The sequence below is a fragment of the Argentina anserina genome, chromosome 4, assembly GCF_933775445.1.
Source record: "Argentina anserina chromosome 4, drPotAnse1.1, whole genome shotgun sequence".
NCBI classification, from domain to species: domain Eukaryota; kingdom Viridiplantae; phylum Streptophyta; class Magnoliopsida; order Rosales; family Rosaceae; genus Argentina; species Argentina anserina.
This window is the reverse complement of record NC_065875.1, coordinates 24341434-24357823: the sequence shown is the minus strand read 5'-3', so window position 1 is coordinate 24357823 and position 16390 is coordinate 24341434. Positions and strand designations below refer to the sequence as shown.

At 38.0% G+C, this 16390-nt stretch overlaps 4 protein-coding genes and 1 non-coding gene across 5 annotated transcripts; 2 read left to right on the top strand and 3 right to left on the bottom strand.

The window, feature by feature from the left end:
- Positions 1-1953: 1953 nt before the first annotated feature.
- On the bottom strand, positions 1954-7619 carry LOC126792453 (mitotic checkpoint protein BUB3.3-like). Its single transcript, XM_050518867.1, has 15 exons — positions 7500-7619; positions 7283-7413; positions 6362-6444; positions 5854-6111; positions 5583-5655; positions 4909-4989; positions 4717-4798; positions 4473-4573; positions 4308-4384; positions 4035-4099; positions 3451-3675; positions 2853-2975; positions 2703-2759; positions 2511-2585; positions 1954-2329 (listed from the first exon to the last, which is right to left on the bottom strand). Exons 1-15 carry the CDS (start codon positions 7602-7604, stop codon positions 2228-2230), a joined length of 1638 nt encoding a protein of 545 aa, XP_050374824.1. The 5' UTR covers positions 7605-7619; the 3' UTR covers positions 1954-2227.
- A 212-nt stretch (positions 7620-7831) lies between these two features.
- On the top strand, positions 7832-7903 carry TRNAW-CCA (transfer RNA tryptophan (anticodon CCA)). Its single transcript has one exon. It is a non-coding gene; the product is annotated as a tRNA-Trp (tRNA).
- An 882-nt stretch (positions 7904-8785) lies between these two features.
- On the bottom strand, positions 8786-10875 carry LOC126792956 (cell division topological specificity factor homolog, chloroplastic). The gene is made up of 2 exons (XM_050519482.1): positions 10638-10875; positions 8786-9525 (listed from the first exon to the last, which is right to left on the bottom strand). Exons 1-2 carry the CDS (start codon positions 10722-10724, stop codon positions 8938-8940), a joined length of 675 nt encoding a protein of 224 aa, XP_050375439.1. The 5' UTR covers positions 10725-10875; the 3' UTR covers positions 8786-8937.
- LOC126792955 (protein RETARDED ROOT GROWTH, mitochondrial) lies at positions 10823-13531 on the top strand. Its single transcript, XM_050519481.1, has 7 exons — positions 10823-11273; positions 11429-11540; positions 11823-11982; positions 12127-12275; positions 12550-12701; positions 13016-13130; positions 13255-13531. The coding sequence occupies exons 1-7, from the start codon at positions 10969-10971 to the stop codon at positions 13393-13395; spliced, it is 1134 nt and encodes a 377-aa protein (XP_050375438.1). The 5' UTR covers positions 10823-10968; the 3' UTR covers positions 13396-13531.
- A 70-nt stretch (positions 13532-13601) lies between these two features.
- On the bottom strand, positions 13602-15101 carry LOC126792957 (uncharacterized protein At5g01610). The gene is made up of 3 exons (XM_050519483.1): positions 14926-15101; positions 14384-14438; positions 13602-14203 (listed from the first exon to the last, which is right to left on the bottom strand). The coding sequence occupies exons 1-3, from the start codon at positions 15025-15027 to the stop codon at positions 13824-13826; spliced, it is 537 nt and encodes a 178-aa protein (XP_050375440.1). The 5' UTR covers positions 15028-15101; the 3' UTR covers positions 13602-13823.
- Positions 15102-16390: the final 1289 nt, after the last annotated feature.

Genomic DNA, 16390 nt, shown 5'->3' with positions numbered 1-16390 from the left:
AGTAGATTTCGTAACCACAACAATGAGTGTGTTCTCCAAGATAAAGATGACAGTCGGTAGCAAATTTAGTGCCAACAGTTCGTCATTCTTAAAACGTTCACGGCGTTCCGCATATCGCTTCTCGCCGATCCTATATTTCCAGGCGAACCCATCTTCTTGTAATCCTATCCTGATGAGGCTGTAGTTGATCACGTCATTGAGAGCTAGCTTTATAGCCAGAGATGGGGGGACATCTGTCAATGCGAAAAGTTCAAGAAGATTATAAGCCCGGTAATCTGTGGAATGGTATTTTGTTATTGAAGCTGTCAAGGCGGAGTTGGTCAGGTTCAACGACCATGAAGTAACGCCGCATTCCCTTAACGCCGGTAGCAGCTTCGGCCAAGCTACTTGCAATTCTGATGCACGGCTATCGGGTAAGGAAGCGAAATAGTAGTAAGTGATACCCTCTTTCTCTTCGCTGTTCAGTGCCTCTTCTGGGATGTTTGCTTCGGTTACAACAGCCATTGATTCTTATGGTGGAGTTTATAAATTGGAAAGTCTAGAGCAGAAAATATTAGGGTTGTGCATTTGGATCGGGTCCAAACAGAACCGATCCGATCTGAGTCAAATAGGGCGGGTCGGCTCGGGTTTAAAAAAAATACATGTTTTTTATTTAGAACCCAAATCGATTAAAAAAATTCGGATATGAGTCGGATCTTATTCTAAAAAATTTATATGAACCGATTATCGTTATATATATACTAAAATTATATAAACTGTTAGATTATTAGGGTAATTTTTGTGATAGGTTATTTAGAATCAAACCTGCTCTTCTACTTTCACAAATCTCCTAATGTCTTTGATTTCGTGCGGGAGGCTTAATTGAAGAACTAAGAAAATTTTATTGGGGATTGTCATTTGTTTTTATTTTAAGATTGAATGTTGATTTAATTGTCTAAGACTTTATATATTATATTGTGGAATAGTTTGTAATTTGGTTAATTTATCTTGCTTACTGATAAAGTTATATAATTATATATTGCATTAAATGCTTGAATGTATTACGGAGATTACAGAGTTACGTATTCATTTTGGAACCGAATAGAACCAATAACCGAACTGATTCAATTCGGACTCGGATCCGCTTAGGTCTCATCTAATACAAAACCCGAACCGAATAATTAACATGGGTTGGATCTCAGGTTCATCTAAAAATAATTAATTAAAACCCGAACACAGCCTTAGAAAATATATAGAGACGAATGAAATGAACTGGCATAATATATAGTGCAGTGGAAGTCCTTTACGAAGAAGGAAATCACAATTATCCAACATGGATTACAAATGTAATATGGTTATCATATTTATCATACGCCGTTCCATTTGTCAATAGGAGAGCAAGAGCAAGCATATGAATGCCACTTTATGTTGTTATTTTAATTAGATTTATTTATCTTTGTCATAATTTCTGTTTACATTGTTAGAACCTATTTCACATTTTCCTTTTCTTTTTGGTCACAAGCGTAAGTTTATACAGGGGGTCAATGTTAAAACGCAAGTATGCTCTAATTTGCAACAAGCGACTTGCCCGCCAACCAAGTCTCTGGAACAAAGATGTAATCGGAAAAGTCTGATACAAAGATCTCAGGCGACATCGGAGACGTCAAAAACAAAGTTGGCAAATCTCGATGCTTAAAAAAAATTGTGCCTTTTTCATGCCCTTCTGCCAAGAAGAGATAAACGACCGTCATTTTCAGCTGACTGAGCAATGATTACCAGTGAATTCAAGCCTATGTTCCGAATGGCTTTACTAAATGATTGATCACCGGGACGCTACGAAATCCCCATAATGAATATTGATTATAGCAACAGATGAATATTGGTAGTCACTAGTCAGACTACTCAGATATCATAAGCCAACCAGTAACAGAAGAATTGCCATCCAAACCAAATTAAACCGTACAATGCAGTGTATTGATCAATTTCGGTAGAAACCATTGATAGCTAGTAACCAGAACAGACACTATACAGTCATCATATTGACTTACCAACACCATGAAATAGGGCATATGGTCCATACAGTAAACAAAAGAAAGTAAGGATGATAAGCTAATTAATGGCGACATCAACTCATAAATCCGAGGCCAAGTACAATCAGGAATAGCTCCCGAATGGTGACCCTTAAGATACTAATAAACCATCCCAATTCAAATTTAAATCTAAAAACATTCCGGAGGAATAAAAGTAACTACTTTGGACCAATGTCCTTGAGAGCGCAAATCTGCTCCTCACCCATGGCAGACATCACAGACACAACCAGGTCTTTCCCTTCAGCAAAGCCATCCTTGATCTGCATACATCAATAAAACAAAACCAAGTAAGATCCAACTGTAATAAACACAGCAGAGTTATGAGAGCCAATTGAAATTGTATCATACAGATTTATATATGAAATAACCACAGCCTAACGTGCGGTCACAGAAAGACGGGGGAAGCTGAACTATAAAAGGACAGATTTCAAGATTACTAACCTGCGTAAGCAGACTGTCATCGGTTGGAAGCCTCAGGTCATCCTTGGTGTTGCCATTCTCAGTCAGAAGACTCACCTGAAACATGTGACAGAATATAGTGACATAAGACTAAACCCTGTAACATGGTGCCTTTATAAAAGAAACTGCAGCGATTTAATATCTTTCAGAATTGCAAGCAATCTATGTTCTTACAAATCCATCCTCAGAGATATCAATCAGCTGGTAGTCAGTACGGTTGACATGGGGAACCTACGAAAACAAAGATACAAACACTGTGAAGCTACAACAAATAGAAGAGATATACCCAACCATCATCCAAATAGAGCAAGTAAGTGGTCATACATCACAATTGTGGGAAGAGGGAACAATATCCTCGAGCTTCTTGGCAGTGAAGATGTCAATACCAACAAAGTGGCACTTGGCATGTCCGTGCTTCCCAGTCTTGGAAGTGGAAACCTCCACAACCTGCACAACATTGAAACAATATATATGAAAATTTGCCAAAACATGAAAGAATTTAACTTTGTCACTAACAGAATCCAAACCAAACTATAATGAAAAACACTCGATCGAATCAACAGAACATTTATCACACGAAAAAACACACACTTATGTACGGTCACTAGTCACATCACATACAGCTACAGATTTTCTAGAATGATCAATTGCCACATGCAACCAAATTATGATTTTTTATGTTGCTTTTTTCACAAAATAAAAATATGATCATAATCTCGTCCAGGCTAAGAGACGAAATCCATAGGCCACATGACTTTAATTTTCATTATAGTTGATCGATCAGGTAAACAGTATCCAATTAAAATCCAGAGACCGATCATACTCAAATCAAATCAGCACTATCTATAAAAAAACAAACAACTAGATCAAAAGCCATGCAGAAAAACAATCGGATCGGAACAAAATCGGGGAGAGATGCAACCTTGCAGGGCCTGTTTTTGATGACAATGTAACCGTTCTTGCGGATGGTGCCGGCCTGCTGAGGATAGGTCTTGGAGGCTCCGGCGTCGGCCTTCGACTCGAAGTGGTGCTCCTCGTCCGACATGGCTGATGAGCTCCGAGAGAGAGAGAGAGAGGGATATGGATTTTGATGATCAGAGAGAAGCGTGGGGGAGGGTGTGATTCTGGGAGGAGAGAGAGAGAGAGGCTATTTATATTAATAACCAGGTGGAAAAAATAATAATGAGGACAGCGAGTGAGTAAGAGAGAGAGTCCTCTAGGGTTTATCTTATTTGTTTATTGATTTTCTTTTGGATTTTAAGGGACGGTGGGGGCCGTTGGATTGATTGACTTATGCAGCGACGGCTAATATTAGATTATCTTGCTTTGCGTTGATTTCACGCTTCACTGAGCATTTGGCACGTGGTTTGTATGTTAATCAAAACTCATATATTTTTCATTTTATTATTACTTTCCAGCTCCTCCTTTTTGGAAGAACATAATATTCTATCCATAAGTAAAAAGAGCTGGTATTTACTCCCAAAAGGGGTAAGTTTTATATTTTACCGTGATTACAATGGACAAATGTATGTGGCATCTACAACAGTGCAATTCCAGAACTCCTATCCATCCTGCATATATCAAAAGAATTTTGGGGGTCGTTCATTTCTCTAGTCGAACAAGGACGCTGTTCATATAATGCCACCAACATGAAAACTTTTTCACATGATCTTGAACAATTGGGCGAAATTGGAATACGTTGGATGATAGAAGACATGAAACACCATACAGATGACGTATGTGTACATGTTTTTACCATCAGTGTGTGTAATTAGTTGCGGCTTGAACTTCCTATGTCAGCTGATCTCAAGTTAGCATCGTCAGCTTCATGTATGAATATCTGAGGGAGCTCTTCTCTGTCACAAGGAATTGAACATGAAGGAAGTTAAACAACATGGCTAGGAATGGAGTAGATAAAGGGGACGAGAGTGGAAATATGCTAACATTTCAATAGCTTTCCGATATGTGTAGCTCGATGCAACTGCCAGGAGTCGTCCTTGGTGGTGATACGATAAAGATGCCACACTATTTGGGCATCTAGGCAACTGGAATCATGAAATTTTTTAGAGAAAGGCAAGGGAGAAAAGCAAGTGTGAGTGACTGAGTGAGCATGCTTCAACTATGACAGAAACCGTGTTTAAAAAAAAAATGAAAAGCAGGGAAAACTTATTCACTCCAATGAAACTACCTGAAATAGCCTCTTTCTGGTTGTAGCGTCCCATGCAATAACATGACCCTCATCATCACCAGTAAGAAACGCCCCGTAAGTGCTACACCGGAAGCATCAAATATAAATAAATTTTGGAGTCAGAGCTTTTCACGTCTGATATGGAAGCAAGGTTTGATATTTAATGTTATTTAGCTGATAGAACTATCATACATAGGATTGAACACAATCTCATTCACAGCTGCCAGATGATATCTTCTGTCAGTTGACTTTGGATGACACCGGAACATATATCTGTAACAGTTGGAGAATATATATGAAAATGAAAGCAAAAGTGGTGCCCTTAGCCGAAAATGAAATCAAAAGAATATATTTTGTGTCACATTGTCTGTACCGAAACAAAGTAGATAAAATATATGAAATGACATTCTGGAAACAGATATGCATGTCATTTCAGGCAAACTTAGTCTATAAGTCAACAGGAACACCAAGAATCTTAAGAAATGGTGAACTGCTCACCCAAAGAGCTCAAATTGAGGTACATACTGATTTTCACCAATACCAAATGCAAGCGTTAGATGCATTGTCCTTCAATTGGGTCCCTGAGATGAAGAGTTCCCTAACTATATGGAGTTCAACAAACAAGCAGTATCCACTATGCTTGTCTTTTTGATAATGCAACTAAGATATGATATGGCACATTAGAGTCTCATATTTCAGACCTAAAAGGCTAAAACCATATTTCAGCATCTTTCATGGAAAAGTATATCATAGTCATAGCTATAGAAAATAGATATAAATCAGAAAACAAATTGACTAATATAATACTTATAATAAAGGCAATAAGCTGGTTAATAAAGTCTTCAGCACATAGCTCTGAAATTGACCTGATGTTATCTGAATTAGATGAATGGCATATCTCCAATGATACTCGTCCATCTGCTGAGCCAACGGCAAATCCTGCAAGAACCAATCCAAGAGTTTTATAAGATAATAGTTGTCACTGTCATGAAGAAACAACTCCCAAGATGTTCACTTAAAATTTGAGATGCTTATCCAATTCAAATGTGTAAGAGAGTACAACATATGGCATGATGTTGTCCCGAGCTACTACAAACTGTATATGGTTTACAACTATGCAAATTACTGTGATAATACCTTTAGCATACAGACTTGCACTACTACATATGATTGTTGTATTCAAATCTGAATCTTTTGATTCAAATGGTTGTTGGAGGTTGCGCAAATCACACATATGTATTGATGCTCCCATGGTTACCATCATATTGAGACCCACGAGTGACATGGACGTCACCTCTAAATCAAGACTTTTTACGAACACAGATCTTTCACTCTTCTCCATACGTGAGTCCCAGGCATATAATTTCTTGTCTAAACCAGCAGTAATTACCAGGCCTGTATAAAATTGAAGTGAACATATATTAACAATTACGTCGAGAAACAAAGTTACAGCAGAAGACTCATCAATACAGAAAATAACAAAAAATTGACTATCCTTCTTTCACTCATCCTTCTTTAATCTGTAACTAACAAGAAGTGAAGGACCTGACTTGATCTTTCTCCCCAAATTAGCAGAAAATAACTGAACTTAGAAGGTAACTTAATCTCCAATAACAATCCCAATACCAAGACAATAAAAGCATACTTGTTTCATCAGAATATCCAATGCAGGTTGCTAGATCATCATGATTTCCAATCGTCTCACAATTTCCAGAATGCAAGTCGTACCTAAAAACATATTCAAAAAAAATCTCAGTCAGCTCCACTTGTATTAGTATTTATAAAAAACAGCCTCAACTTGTATCAAGCATCCATTACACTACATTTTTCCATGAACCCCATTTCTCAATGCTACTAAACAGAACTTTAAGGACTATTCATTGTTCAATAGAGAGCTCACTGACCCCCTATCCCTGTTACAGGTGCCGAGCAATAAGCAACAGATCATTAAAACCAATCAACGACCAAAACAAGAAAGTATCAAAAGTATAAACCATACCAACACTGATTGAAGTGCTATATTTGGGATATAAGATAACACTCTACTCATTATGGAAACGATTTCCCCATTTGACACAACCAAGGAAAGGCAATGCTGGATTACCGTGTCGGTCATCATTTATGAGTATACAGAAAGTCATCAATCACAGTGTCAAAACTGCTTTCAAGTTTTCCCATATGAGCAAGCTTCTAGATTCCTACCCTAGACCAACAACCAGTTATAGTGAAATCTAAACCAAATGAAGTAAAAGTAACACAGTCAAGGTCCCTCACACAAGTTTTCACTTTCGTATCAGCTATCAATCCAACCCCAAACGGCGAAACCTTCTATAGTAAATACCCATAAATAACATAACTTCACAACCTAAGCTTCTGAAGTAACTGTCACATAACAAAGTGTCAAAGACTATAATGACTCTCAATTTTTTTTTCCCCAAAACGTTATTCAACAAAAAAAATGAAGACTTGGGTGCAAATTGCAAGCACCAATTTCTAAATGTTTGCTATATCCAATTTCTTAAAGCTACTTTTAAAGACTACAAACTGAAGTTAAATTTCAACCTACCTTCTAACGGAGCCATCGGAGCCGGCGCTAAACGCCACCGTTTCATTCTGGAAGCAACAATCGAGTAGCGCAGCCTCGGCCGGAGCTTCTAACCTGAGCAGCGAGCTCTCCACGTCGTACAATCTCAGCTTCTGCAAACAAAGATTCAATTTTTATGACTTAAAAAAGGTCAAAATCAAATGGGTGAAGAGCTTAAGAAGAATAGAGTGGGACTTACAGAGTCCCAAGAAGAGATGAGGAGGTTGTGTGAGGTCGGAATGAATCGGAGTCTGGAAATTGCATCTTGAATTGGGGATTCGAATTTCAAAGGTGCTCCGCTCATTTTGTGGAGTTCGAGAAGGAACTCGGAGTGGAAACCCAGAAAGGGAGCATGGGATTGGAGCCAAAGTCAGATGCTTTTGGAGTAATGACGAATTGGGAATCTGGGATTTCTCAATTTGAGTTCAAAACCCTAGAGAGAAGATGGAACACCTGAAATGTTCCCGCTCAATATATTTATATTCAAACATAATATAAGATATATAGTAAATTACAAAGGTATCAACAAGTGGATCCGTGGCGCAATGGTAGGGCGTCTGACTCCAGATCAGAAGGTTGCGTGTTCGATTCACGTCGGGTTCAATTCCCCCACTTACAATTATTTTCTCACAATCTCATTTTCTATTTCAATTATCCCTTTGATTATATGATCCATACATAATAGACTAATTGTATAGATTAGTATCGAACTAGTTGGTCATATATATGTTGGTTAATTAAAGCTTGCTGCAATTATGGCATGCCTCCATCGGGAGATGAACATGTTTAAAGAGATTTCATTTTTATGTAATAGATTGCTTTGCTATTTGGCACTATACTTGCTTTAATTGCCATTCCTCTCTATCTTCTTGACATGAATTCGTTTATCTAAAATTTAAAGACGTGTCAAACAATGAGAATCTTCAAGGTGCCAATTGATATCAATTGTTGAAACTATCACATGATGAAATATGTATGTATGTATGTTTGGAGCAAACAGATTGAACCTCAGTTTGAAAGATTTTCATCAATAGAAGTATTAACAGATTGATGAGGAAGATCAACATGCATGATCTGATGATGCCCAGTTTGGAGGGAAGGTGAAGGCGAAGGTTTTAACAAAAGGAAATAGAGATAGGGTTTAAATTGAAAATGCCAGAGGAAAAATATGTATGTTGTCTACACTTAGATATTTGTTGGGTACATTTGCAATTCCAATATTACCTTCTTCTATTTTTACCTCTGCTGTTTTTTTCCCTTGTCATTGCTCTTTACATGAGTGTAATTTGAGTCACTTTCTGGGTTGATGTAATGAGCTTATTCTCACCTTTCAATGTTTCTATATTAGCATTCACTGTTTCAATAGTATGCTGAAAACCTGAAAGACAAGAAAGATTATCAAGTGTCATAGCTATGTTAACAAGCAAAACAGATATGATCCATACATCAGTTCAGTCATAAAAAAGAAAAAGAAAAAACTAAGAATTAGCATAAGAAACTTAAATCATATCAGAATTTTTCATATATATACAGGAAAACAAGGTAGTCTCAATCACTGAGATCAAAACACATCTAAAACAGAAACTTATGTTATTTGCCAACCACAATCTATTTCTTGAACTTTGGAATCCTTGGTTTCATTCATCAGGGACAAAGAAATCGAATCTGACATCAACAGAACCAGAATTCTCTCCAGTATCTTTGTATTCGATATTTGTTATGGTATTAGTCTCATCTCCAATTTGATATTCTGGCTTAACCCGTCTTACAGGCACCGTGACAGAGTAAATGGTACCGAGGTCAGTATCAGTTGACACACTCAGCTGAACTTTGTCACGCGATTCAATCTCCACAAAATCTGACAGAGTAATCACAATGTTATTGACAATCTTCCGTTTAGCCTCGTCACTAACAGCACATCGGTCAGAGAAGAGGATCATCTTCAAGCGCTGCTTTGCTATATTTGCATTAGAGCTCCTTCTCGAGGCAGGTGATGGGAACAATATCTTCCAAGCCAAACTGAATCTTTCAAAGAAACTCATATTGATGGCATTAATGAGGAAGCTCTCAGTTTCTTGGTTAATGGAGCTCGGTGACATTTGAAAATCTCCAATAGAACGCTTGGAGTGTTGACGAATATCACGTCTATCAATAGCCATACTGGGCCACTTTGGTTTGATTCCAGAAATGTTAGACCCTCCGCTGAGAAAGCTAAAAGATTCTACCTAAACCACAGCATTAAAAATGGAAGTTTAGCAAAAGATGAAATTTGATGACTTAATAACCTCATTGGATTAAATATGACAATCGTATGAATGAAACGAGAGTGAATATTTCTCTCCACCATGGAAATTAAGCACACCATCACTAAACCATATACATCAATGCACAATAAGTAACCAGCCAATAACAAACAATACTTGTAAATACTTATCACCATGGAAAGCTGTCAAGTATGAATAAGCAATAATGGAACCATTGCTCAATAGGCAGCTCACAGCCCCTATCCTTGTTACAGTGCCAAGAAAGAAGCAATAACCCAATCAACGACCATAACAAGCGAGTCATGATATAAACCATACCGATACTAAATTTGCTAGTTTTGTGATACAGGCTATACGCGCTAGTCACTATGGACACAATTATCCCAAGGACACAACCAAATAAAATCAATGTTAAATTACTGCAGGCCATCATTATCAGTATGACAGCAAGGCATCAATTACTGTCAAACTCCTTTCAGGGATATGAGCGAGCTCCATTTCAACTCAAACCTCCCAAAAAAAAAAAACAAATTTATAACTCACTGCATACTTCTTCAAATGACATTAGACATCTAAATTGCAAATCAAGACTGCGACAACCAATTAACAGTGATATCTGAACCAAATGAAGATTAAGTAGCTCAGTCAAGGTCCCTCACACAAGTTATCACTTTCATTACAGCTATCAATCCAATCCCAAACAGCAAAACCCTCTACAGTAAATGCCCACAAATAACAAAACCTCACGACCTTAGCTTCTGAAGTAACTGTCACATAACAGACGCTATACATAATCTCAAAATATCTATCTTTCTATAACTGATCAGCAACAGAGAACTGAAGACTCAGATGCAAATTGTAAGCCCCAATTCTAAAACTTCTGCTGTTTCCAACAAATTCCCCCAAACCAAAACCCAAAATCCCACTCCATCTCTCACTCTATCCCCACAATCAAACAACCCATCAACCACACTATTAACAACCTCGTCAAAACCCATAAAAACTATACCCAAAAGCACCCAAATTTATGAAAATCAACAGAAAGGAGCAAAAGGGCAGTAGAATTTCCAGACCTTGGAAGACGGCAAAGAGCTCCGGAGAGTGTTTGTCGTATGAGAAGCCAGTGTAACCGAGACTCTCAGATCCCCAATAATAGCCATACCTTCCCCAAACTCCCCAACTCCTCAGCTTTCCTCAGTCACTCTCGCTCTTTTGGTACTTACTTCATTGAGACACAAGGACCTGGCTTTTTGTTCCCCAAGGGTTTACCATCGCTCATTTGCCAACGACAAGTCGTCCTCGCACAAAACTTGGAGGACAGTAAAACCCAAAGGAAATAAAAAAACAAAACTTTGGCTTCTCTCAGAAAAATCGAAACTTTCAAGACCCTGAAATTCTCAGTGAATGGGGAGATGGAGAGCAGCTTCTCTACTCCTCAAGCAAGTAGCCATAGCCACCACACCACCCAAATCCTCTACTCTCTTCTTCAACCCTATCACTTCTTCTTCTTCTTTTTTATCTAAATACCCAACTCATCAATTCAACTACTTCTCCATCAAGTCTAGGCCTTTCTCTGCAATCCCATCTCGGGTCGACTCAATCGACCCGACTGATTTCGAATTCGAACCCGTCTATTGTCCCCAAGAACAGCTCAATGAGGATGACGACGCCGCAAAAATACCCATCAAGGCGTACTTCCTCTGCACCAGGTTAAGCCTCTGGAGCTCTTTAGTTTAGTGAGATTGAGCAGCTGGGTCTGTGTTTTAGCTTGTGGGTTTTGTAAAGATTATAACTTAATGGTTTTTTGTTTTTGGGGTTTGTGATTGGTTTTTTTGGCTTTGTCTCATTTTGGTGGTTTTGGCAGTATCAATTTGAAGAGCATGCAGGCTGAGTATTTGAGCAATGTCATTCCTCCTTCGTCGCGTTCGACCAATTACATTGCACTCCGGTTTTGCGAATTCCCTTCGGAAATTAATGTAAGATGATTCGGTTCAGCTTGTTGTGTTTCATTAACCTTCAGTCATTGTTAGGGTAGCTGAATGCATCCATTTTAGTTATATGAGAAATTTGGACTGTCTAATGTGAAGCTCATTTGCGGACTAATGTGAGCTTATTGAGTGAAGTGACTATGTTTCGTTGGTGACCTATTGATTACTTGGAATCTGTTATGAGTGTATATTTGGTTTGGTAATGACAAATAACAGCATTGAGGGTAATTAGTTATTCGGTGCTTTTAATACCTTGCTGCGCTCTTGTAGAGATTTGGAGTATGGGAGAATCCCAGGTCGTGGCGTTACATGGTAGTATTCCAGTATGGATCTACTGTTCTGTTTAATGTTGAGGAGCATGAAGTTCAAGCTTACCTAAATCTAGTTATACGGCATGCTTCTGGGGTGCTACGAGAGATGGTGAAAGATGGTACGTTTGTTTAAGATAATGTCTTTTCTTTGAGTTAGAACTCATTCTTGCAAAATCACTTGCAATTGGTGATTCTGCTAAAGAATCTTTGTTTAGATTTTGAATTGGTTGTCATCGTTTTGACACTTTGTCTGCTTGCATTAGATTATGCTGTAAAACAGAAGCCCCAGATGGTTGACGATATGCAGGGTGGGCCAGACTACATAGTTCTTAGAACTTTGGACACAGACAGTATCCGCATCATTGGAAGTGTGCTTGGCCAAAGTATTGCTTTAGATTATTTTGTTTCTCAGGTAATTCCTATTCATAATTCAGTTTATGTATCTCATATCTAGTAGAATAGGCACTGTGTTAGTATCTTCCTTTTTGTATTGGACGTCAATGCATCACAGAACCTTGTCATGACTCTGTGACATAAACAATGTTTATGTTTTTTTGAAATAGAATCATATTCTTCAATTATTTGCTTGAATTAAATTTTTTGATATGAGGTCTAATCATCACATTGTGTGTTGTTCTCTCTCTCTCTCTCTCTCTCTCTCTCTCTCTCTCTCTCTCTCTCTCCAGGTTGATGGTATGGTTGAAGAGTTTGCAGATATAAATCGTGGCATGGAAAAAACTGGAACTTTCACTATGCATAAAAAGAAGCTACTCCAACTCGTTGGAAAGGCCAACTCAACTCTAGCTGACGTAATTGTCAAAGTTGGTCTGTTTGAGAGGTAATGTGCCGTTGATGCTGTCATTGGTTGTTTTATGTGATTTTTAGAATCTTGACATAAGATGTACTCTTTCAGTCTTTCACATTTGAGGAAGTGCCAAAAAAGTTCCAAGTACCCAATAGATGAAAAATTATAGTTGACCTTGAAAATGAATTGTTTCTGCTAATTGATTTTAAGTTCTTCCCTGTTATTGACTGTAAAATATAAATCCTGGTACCAAGTTATGTACGAGGACTTAGCAAATATAACTCAGTAGTTCATTTCCTGAAGATAACTTGCGGCATCTGATATTCAGTTTGTTCTTTATCCGTCAGATCAGAAATTGCTTGGAGGGATGCAAAGTATGCTAAAATACATGAATATTTAAGGGAGGAGTATGAGGTTACACAACGATTTGGAAACTTGGATTTTAAGTTAAAATTTGTAGAGGTAAGTGCATCTACATGGAGACTTATTTTATTTTTGTTAAGTGGGCAGTATTGGTGGTGTAAATGTTTTGTATCTGGAATTTAGCCATGTGTTTCTTTGAACTGAACCAATTCCGCCTTTGCAGCACAACATTCATTTCTTGCAAGAAGTCCTACAAAACAGAAAATCTGATCTTCTGGAATGGTGCATAATCTTCCTGTTGGCCATAGAGAATATTATTTCATTATACGAGATTGTTCGTGATTCGGGTGCAGTTTCTGGGTGATCTGGCAAGCAGATGAGAAACTTGCAGCTGCATAATTTATAGGAACCCAATTTTATAACCAAATTTTGTCCTACAGGGAAAAGTGATCCTTGTAAATTGTACTCTCATAATGTTTTATATTCAATCCAATTGAATTGCATTTGTCAATAGAGGCAGTAGAATGTTAGCTGTAAGTTCTGTTAGTAACTGCTAAAATTGGATTCACATCAAGCCCAAATGAAGCAATTGCATTATACATCCCAAAAGTGATATTTGTTCAACAGCCAAAGAAAAACGTAGATTTCCGATGACCAATTAACAACATGCTGCACATGACATTGTCAAAAGAAGCAGTCAAATAAATGCCCACTGAACAAAATACTATCAAGAATTCAGGTCATCTCCCCACTGATGACAGTATGAATGGTGATGCTCAATATACCCCAAATTCAAAACTCCTGTACTCTAATAGCATCTCGGGGCGTGATGTAGACATCCTTGGATCGTGACTTCTTAACGCCCGCAGTAAACCAGATCTTGTCAGACTTGGTACTCTCCATTGCTACACAAGTAACCTTAACCCATACAACAACCTTAGTCTTCATTCCCTCTATCCCTGTGAGCCTTCCCCTCAACAGATTTGCCTTTACCCGTGTTGCATACCTTATAGCAGATGAATCCTTGAAGGTAACTTCAGATGGAGCCGGCAAATACACAATCAGCTTGGCGTTTGTCTCGGTGAATTCATAACAGGTTATGTTTGCCGGAAAAAGCCCTGGTGGCAAGTTGTACTCTCGAAGGAGTTCTGGTAAGCTCTTCAGTGGCTTTCCTGTTTGAGAATTAGCAAAGAAAGAAAGTTTAACCTTTGATCAATAAGCATATTATCACTCTTGTCGTAAATGCTAACTATTATTTAGAGAAACAACATTGCTGGAAAGGAAAGAGATTTACAATACTACAATGCAAGAGAAAATGATAAATACTCAGATGATGAACTGTCCCTTCACACCTTTTAGCTTGTCAAAAATCCATTTTGCCTTCTGCTCAACAGTACTTGAGAAAGTCTGCAACAAGCCAACAACAAACGATCTAATGAAGAACGAACAAAATTTTTTTATTTTACATTCCTTCCTGATTACCGAGTAACTCTTGGTTTGAAGTAAATACATTCCATAGATGCAAGATCATGAATCATCGAAAGAGAAAACCCTGAGACGAATCAATCAACTGAACATGTAAAGCCTTTAATGCACTGACACACGCACAGCAATAGAACCAATCACACAAAGCATATGCCAAATTAAGGATCTTTAATCCCAGTGCTCAATTCTCATTCACAACCAAAACCCACATCCCATTTCACTATTTCTAATCCAAATTCAATCAGATCTCATCTACCCATGATCAAAAATGAGAAAAGCAAGATTAGCATGAACCAAGTACACTCGTTACGAATCATGGCCAAAAACAATCAACAAAAGCAAAACCAAAATCAGGGCCAAACAGAAAAGCAAAAAGGGTGGCAGAATACACACAGAAATGTGTACTCACAGTGATGTCGTCGCTGATGTTAGACAACTCTTCCTTGGCTTTCTTGGAGATCCATGAGCTCCCAATCTTTAAGCTGCTCACTTTGGTCAGAGCTTTCTCCATTCTCCCTCTCTCCCCCGTCTTGTTATCAGTACACTACCAGAGTACAGAAGAGAATGAGTGAATGAGAAGGAGAAGGAGATGCCAGTACATAAAGTGGTGGCTCATCAAATCGGAAGGTGGCGGATAGAGACAAACGAGCTCCTTTCACAGTTTCACACTCTACAAAGGTGAACTAGAAAATATAAAAATCCCCGGAAACTCGCAACTAATAATCTCCAGAATTAATTCGGTCTCATATTACCCGAGCTAAGAATATGTAACGCCATTACAAATAATGTAAATGACGTACAATAAAAATCACTAACGAGGTTATCCCATAATATAGTAAGGCATCGACTTATGTCCTGTTGCTGAAATGTCTGATTTTAAAACTACGGCTGGTACGTACGCTTTGATACATCATGAGATTGGAATAATGGTCACACCACTTGCTTACCACTTGCGGAAATTAACTATAAGGTGAAAAATCATATAGATACGAAAAAGGAAAAAAAACCTTTAAAATCAAAAATAGAAATGAAGTTCAGAATTTTACTAAATTTTACATACAACACCGATTGAAAGAAAAAAAACTTGGTTGACCACAGCTGGTCAGCTCTAGTTAACACGGGCCTATAGTGAGATGACACCTATTAAGTTATTTTTGTGGTTGTTAAAACCAACAAACGGCGTTGCTCATTAAACTAAAAAAGAACTTCATCTCCACGATATAGCTTTCCAATCTGAACAAGAAGTAGAATCATGGGTTCGCGGGCTCAAAAAGAAGTCTCTTCCGTTAAGGTTTCAACAACCTTGGGAAAATTTTGGACAAGTGTCATTGTATCACAGGTCCGTGTTAGCTAGAGCTGACCAGTTGAGGCCGGCCAAGTTTTTTCCGGGTTGAAATGGATAAATGACAACGTAGCGCTATTTTTGCCAAAGTGATATTTCTGCCTTCCAACTTCAGCGCTATTTTTGCCTACTGCCTTCTCCCTTTTGTTACCCAAGACTTTAGTGCATCCTTTTAGACGAGCCAAGGTGCAAGTGCACATGGTGGGGGATTCAAGCTCGCGTAATTTCCCAGCCATTTGAAAGTGACTTCTTCAAAAGAAAGACACCGAATGAAGTCTTTCTAGCATCTTTACTCGTAATGGGTTTTGGTTTCAAACCGAAACTACTTGAAAATCCATTAAAATTTTGAGATTAAATACAGGTAATATTGCGGTTTGATTTCTCTAAAATAGAATAGCATGTAATCATTTATAATTCATGAATGTAATGTGGGTGATTCGCATCTGAAACTTGTAACAGTTCCTCAAGGTGGGTCTTCCTAAATTAACATTGAAATCTTTATTCCTTTCTTAGTTCTTAATTCTTTGAACAA